Genomic DNA, 6,991 nt, shown 5'->3' with positions numbered 1-6,991 from the left:
AATAACTATAATACAAGAAACAGCCATTTCAACTTTTGCTTACCAGAAAGGATAGGGAGTATTGGTAACTCCTTTTATTACAATGCTATAAAACATTGGAATTCCCTTCCCAATTATATAAAGGAAATAGGAAACTTTTTGCATTTTAAGAGGAAATTGAAAGAATATCTTTCACTTGAGAGTCAAAAAGAAGATGCAAATGATATGTTATACGGTTGATTAAGCCTGAATACTGACCTAGGTCTTTTCTCTTCTCTACCAGGTATTATTATGTATTTTACATAGTGTGATTGAAGCTTCGATATGTTCTTTCTTCTATTTCTATTTCTTTTATCTCTTCCTATTCTCCTCTTCGTGTTGTTATTGTCGTCACCGTTTTTGCTGTTGTTCTTCTCCTTATTTATTTTCCTTCGTTATCAGTTTCTTCCGTCTCCTTCTACTCCTCGTCCCCATTATTCTTCTGTTGCTCCTCTTCCTTCTCCTTCTCCTTCTTTTCTTCTTCTTCTTCGTTATATTCTTGTATATATCTAATTTATTGTCTATATATATTATTTATTGGTAATACTAAATTCTGATTTTTTTCCTTCATTTTTGATATGTAAATAGTATAATTGAACCATTTTATTATCTTAATTCAGGACCCCACTGGAAATAAGCTTTCGAGCTTTCGTGGGTCATCCTGTGCAAGCCTGTTGTTTTAATGCTACTGTATATATGTTATGGTGACTTGCCAAATAAAATCAATCAATCAATCAATCAAATAAGATGAGGAGAAGACTTGGAAAAAAATAATAAAAAATCTTTCATGTCACTATAATTATGTCACAATTTTTTTGCTCGCGCTTCGCGGTCGCATTGCCTTTTAGGTGATTAACATATTTTGCTCAATATGGAGCTTAAAATATCAAATTTTGAAGTCAATATACAAAACATATTTCAGCTCGGAAATCGAACTTTCATAATTTTGTTTGATTTACAAATTGATTATTTAAAGGTGCTCTGTAAAACTTTCTGTTTTTATGATCTGAATATTAAACATTATTTTGATGTGATTTGTCAGCTACCTATCATTTTCCTGTATTCCATTAAGTTCTCAAAACATCCCTTTTCAGGTCAGATTGTCAACTGATATATATTGCTATAACTGCCCAGAATTTTGATCAGATTAAAAACGTATATCAAAATTTTCTGCTCGCGCTTCGCGCATGCAGTAATTATTTAGTTGGATCCTGGAGTTGGATATACATCTCGTTTAGGATCACAAATATTGCCAAGAATGTTTAAATTTTAGGACAAAATAATAAAAAAAAAGCTCGCGCTTTGCGCTCGCATTTAAATAAGGCTTATCTATCTATTTAAATAAGGCTTATGAAATTATTTTTCATGTTGAATTATGAAAATAAAGCGACTATTAGGACTACCCCTTCAAAAAAACTAACAAGCAAAAATTAACTTCGAGCGGCCTATCGGGAAATGTGGCTGATTTTTTTTGTTGCTGCCGTCTTATTTGATTCGCTCCCTTGTGATATACAAAAATGCACGGTCTCCACGGCCTTCCTATTGTCATGCACTGAATAACTTGATGTAATGATTCCATGATACTTATTGATTCTCCCTATTATGTATATAATGCCGGGATATAATGTTTTCTGTTTTTACTTTGTTTTGTTACATACATTGAATTGCTATTTGTTAAACTGCAAGGCGCCTTTGAAAAGCAGTTTTGCATAACAGACTAGGCCTACTATGCCATGCAGTATACAATTAAGAAAACAAATTGCAATTAAAAAAAAATCTCCCCCTATTGGCGAAGGCTGGATCCGCCGCGCCCCTGAATCTAACAATTCCTTGCTTAAGTTCAGTTAGTATCATAAACAAGAATCGCATTGTGAACTAAAACGAAATCACGCAGACGAAAGTGTTGTGTTTTCACAAAGTAGCCAATTGTTTTTGAATATATAATGCAATATTCCAAGAAATGGGATATTTTTTAAATTAGGGTAAATTATTGATGATCTCACTTCCTTTTCCATCTTTTTAACACTCATAACCGTAACGGTATGTTTTCTTTTTCAGGCTGTGTCAAAAGGGGTAATAAATATTATTTCTTCTTCCTTTTTTTCACCCCGGCTTCTGCATCTTTCCCCTTACCACTTTCCTTCTCTCCCCCTTCAAATTTACCTCCTTGTATAGGCATATATATATATATATATATTCTTCTACCTTTTTTTTCTTTTCCGTTTCGTAATGTTTATATCTCCTTTATCGCTGTTTGAATGTACTATCGAATTGCTATGTATCATCAAAATGCTGATTGTAAAGCGTTCTAATGTTCTAATATGCAGATTTTTGTCGCAATTTTACCATAAACATTTTTTTTGCTGTATCATATCCTCGTTGAAAAAAGCAGATCAACAAACAATTTGAAATTTATAATAAATTGCAAGACAAATCATTAAAATAATTTAACCCAAAATAAATTTGCGAATTTCTTGCAGCACTCCTATCCCCAACGTTAAACTTGCAGTGTCTTTGTTACGTGTTAGTTTGCTCAATACAATGATTCACCTGTCACATGTCAACATTTAACAGATAGTCGGGTCTGTTGATAGGGGTAAAAAGGATATTGGAAACCATTTTATGATATATAATTTCCATTAATAGTTTTGATAACCCCATATTATGCAATTGAATATTATACATGAATTATTCATGGCTAAAAATGCTGGAAATATTTACACTAGATTTTAAATTACATTCCAAACAAGTCTTATTTATGCACAATAACCCCTACAAAAATATTGGTATATGCCCAAACCGGCGTATCCATAACAACCACACGCGCTATGTGTACGTGTACGTGTATACTGTTTACTGAAAAGATCCGCCTACCTACCCTCGTCGAAACGACTTCGCTGGATACACTGGGTAGTTTAGATTTTTACACGTTTTTATTTGCTTCACCTGGACATTTTAATCATAACTTCATTTTCCTGCTGAAAGAATAAATAAAAACCGTCAGAATGGGCGAATTATTTGATGTACAGCGACAGAACTTTTGGACTGAATCTATCCACAAAGAAGCATATACACGACTGGCATGGCATGAGAAGTACAGCAAGGAGTTTGCCCGTGAGTCTCGGGAGGGAGGGCAGGCAGCGCTCGCTAGGAGGAAGCGGCCTGATATGGTGCCAAAGGTGAAACTCATCCCTGTTCAGTCTTTGAAAACCAAGAAAGCAGCAGCAAAGATCGACGCTTCCAAAGCACAGGAAAGTTCAAAGAAGGAATTTGAAACACTTGCTGGCAAAGATCCTAATGCACTATTGGTTGAAATGAGGCCAGTTACCGCTGATGTTCGTGAGCAATTGTTCCAGGGATTCAGCAAAGAAGGAACAGGACGCTATGCATATCTTCAGATGCGAAAATTGAAGAAACCAGAGATGAAGTATGAGGTTCCACTCACCAGTTCATGGGAATATGGATGGAGGTTGAATGATGTTGTGAAAGAATTCCGTGCACCCACGTACGGCCGTTCTCGAATCGTAAAAGACACCTTTTTCCGTACAAATGGAATATTGTAGTCAGTGATGATATACACCCTAGATCTAGATCAGACAATTCATAATCTAATGTTTAAGCCTACCAAATATGGTTAACTAGTTGCAGATCAGATTTTTTCGGCCTAGAAACAATAAAAAACAAAATAACTGCATCAAAGAAAACAGAGATTGGTCTTGAAAAAAGAAAAAAGCCTGTCATGTCTTCGATTCTTACAGGAAAATGAGTGAAATCAAGCAAACTACAGAGCCAGAGGGTTGATTCATGTGATCTGATTGAGTGATTCAACAAGATTTCAATGCAACATGCAATATGATGTCCTGGATTTCATTCCTTTTCTGTTCTGAAATGATATACTCTACTGTCTTTGTTGGACTATATCTACATTACAAAGGGCTGCATCGAAATGTTGAGAGACATGCATAAATATTTTTTTGTTATTTCAGCAGAATGATACTTTGAATCTATTTCAATTTTATCAAGGACTGGATGCAAGGGGGGGGGGTGGTTCAGATAGTCAAGATTGATAGAAATACTGATGAATTAAAAATATGTTTATTTAATCATATGCCAAATTTCATACTCGTATGTTGAAGGCAGAGAAAGTGTCATACATGTCATTCTTCCATTCATCCAAATGCCCACTTTCTTATATCAGTGCTAAATTTATATATGTGAATTGTATATTTTTTCATAATTGAAACAGTATTCCTGAAATTTCACAAATCTATGCATTCCTTTTCATTATCTGTGATTTGTTTTTGTTCAAATTTGTAGAGTGTGAAATAATTATCTTGAGAAATAGGACATTGCTCCAACATGTTTACAACATAATATTGACCCGAATGTTTATGTTTAAGACAAAAATCTTATTTGAAAGGAAACCATGCAATATGTATCTTGAATTGAATAAAGATCATTGATGCAGTTAGACATTTATACCGCTACATGAATCTATTTTACAATTTGAAAGTTTAACAGGGTCATAATATATTGGTATGCAATGAATATAGGCCTGTCATAAATTAATGAGTAAAATGGTAAAGATTGTTGAGGATACAGTTAATGTAATGATTTGTTACAGATGTTAAACAGAAATTCCTTGACCAGCACTCTTTTGTTGTCATAGAGCAAGTAAGAGGAAAATGTGTTATATTCAATCCTATCCAGGTGCATATTTTTCATTCATTGCTGCACAGATATTTGTTGATTTTTTCTGTAGTTATATGTATTCAGAATCCTTTCCCCCTTGAACATGCTGATTTACAAGAGATACCAACTCGGGTGATGGGATATCTGCTGTTCTAAATATTCTTTTCAAGTCCTTTATCTGAGACTTGTATGTATGTGATGTTTGTTCATTTGGAACAAATACATGTAGGTGTGGAACAAACTATTGGATTTTCACCTGTATATCTTTGAACTATAATTGTGAATTCAAATTACATTTGCTTATTCCTCACTGGAGTATGCAATAAAAATTATATTGTGCTTTAATTGAATTGATTCTACTATGTTTTTTTTAATAAATATATTGGATAGGTATGTTTTATTTTTTTTGTAAAGGTCAATTCCACCCCAGAAAAATGTTGATTTGAATCAATAGAGAAAAATCAAACAAGAATAATGCTAAAGGTTTTGTCAAAATCGGATGTAAAATAAGAAAGTTGTGACATTTTAAACTTTCAGTATTTTACTCAAAACAGCTACAATGAATGTGCACAAATTTGGCAACATGTAAATGAGAGAGTCCATGATGCCCCTCACTACTTTTGTTTTTTATTGTTTCATTTATACAATATTACAATTTTTAGAGATTTGACAACAAGGACCGACTTGACTGAACCATAAAATGTTAAAACAATGGTAATCCACATGTTCAGGGACAAAGAAAACTTTGTTTCACTATAGAATTAGGGGAAAATTAGAATATTTGCATTTAATAAAATACAAAAGAGATAGTGACGTCATCAGTCTCCTCATACCTACCAGGATGTGCATATAATTTTTTTGTGAAAATAAGCGAAACTTAAAAATGTCATATCTTAATTAATATTTTACAGCTGATTTTATGAAATTTTAAGTGATATGCATGTTGGATTTTTATCTTTTTATTCAAATCAACTTTTTGTTTGGGTGTACTTGTCCTTTAAAGTTACAGGCAACATTATTAACAACTGGTAACCCTTTCTTGTGGTTAATATACATCACATTTTCATTGGTGTTCAGTTCCAAAGAATTGGTCACCAGTCATCTGTATGGTTGCTTGTACGTAATGTACAGCTTTACAAAACATCTACCAGAAGTTGGATAAACATGAGGGGTTTAAATGAGAGCGGCAAATAAAATACATGTAGCAGGACAGTGAAAGGGAAGAAAGAGAAGAGGGAGCCAGACAAAAAGAAATGGACGAAGGAAACAGAAAAAGAGAGAAAATATAGAGGATTGGAAAAGTGAAAGAGAAGGGAGAGAGAAAGAGAATGGGAGACAGTTGATGAGTGAAAGAAAATTATTTAATATCCATACATCAATCAATCTATTCTTACATAACAACATATAAGGAGATAAACAAAGGTGAAGAGGCAATGCATTCATAATAAAACCAAATAACATGGGCACTGTTAAGTATGAGAAGTGATAATTGTGATTGCATTACTATTCAAGGAGTAACTTAAAGGACACTGGTCGATTTACGAGTCGTGTATTATCAGGAAGGTTAATGTTCCACTTTGTGGCACCAGAATAGAGGAGAGATCTGGTAGAAAGTGGTGGAACAGTCTTAAAATCATATTTGACTGTCGAGAATTTCTCATTGGTACTATGGCTAGACGTACAATTAAACATGTAAGTATGGGTGGGGCAAGTTTATGAATTATTTTAAACATTGTGCAGCAAGCAGTTTTCCTTTTAATTTTGGCCGAGATGATCTATTAAATACTTCATTGGACAGGGTATCACAGGTTAAGTGTAAAATTAAGTAATGTATGCCGCTTTATGGAGGCGATTAAGGATATCTTAATTGATATACACTTCTCTCTGTCCATACATTGCAACAGTGGAGAATATGGGGCATTATATATCCCAAGTAAATTGTTCTGCAGAGAAGGTAGATCTCAATCTCCTCAAATTATTGCTTGACATTTTTGGCAACTTTGTATGACTTCTAAAGCCAAGATATGAATCAATAATGACCCCGAGACACTTATATTTATGAATTTGTATAGAAATGGGGAAGCTGCGGCAACAGATCCATAAAACGTAAAGTTAACATTCAATCTGATATTTATTCTGAAGTTAGAGCCCTTTTTAGTACTGAAACTTTGCATAGTGAACAAAAAAAAAGCATGAAATAGGAATTGAAATGAACGGTTAGTTTGCATGTTTTCATTTGTGAAACCAGGGAAGGAGGAGTTAACTCCCACTTCCCTGGTCC

At 33.7% G+C, this 6,991-nt stretch overlaps 1 protein-coding gene across 1 annotated transcript; it reads left to right on the top strand.

Annotated features, from left to right (window-relative positions):
* Window positions 1-2,867: 2,867 nt before the first annotated feature.
* Window positions 2,868-5,042, top strand: LOC121410000 (protein ATP6V1FNB-like). Its single transcript, XM_041601806.1, has one exon. It carries the CDS (start codon window positions 3,024-3,026, stop codon window positions 3,579-3,581), a length of 558 nt encoding a protein of 185 aa, XP_041457740.1. The 5' UTR covers window positions 2,868-3,023; the 3' UTR covers window positions 3,582-5,042.
* Window positions 5,043-6,991: the final 1,949 nt, after the last annotated feature.

This window comes from Lytechinus variegatus, chromosome 3 (assembly GCF_018143015.1).
Source record: "Lytechinus variegatus isolate NC3 chromosome 3, Lvar_3.0, whole genome shotgun sequence".
Classification (NCBI taxonomy): domain Eukaryota; kingdom Metazoa; phylum Echinodermata; class Echinoidea; order Temnopleuroida; family Toxopneustidae; genus Lytechinus; species Lytechinus variegatus.
This window is presented reverse-complemented; position numbering and strand designations above follow the sequence as displayed.

What these genes read in the sequence shown, in the direction of transcription:
- LOC121410000 (XM_041601806.1), top strand. Translation starts at nt 3,024, where the DNA reads ATGGGCGAATTATTTGATGTACAGCGACAGAACTTTTGGACTGAATCT.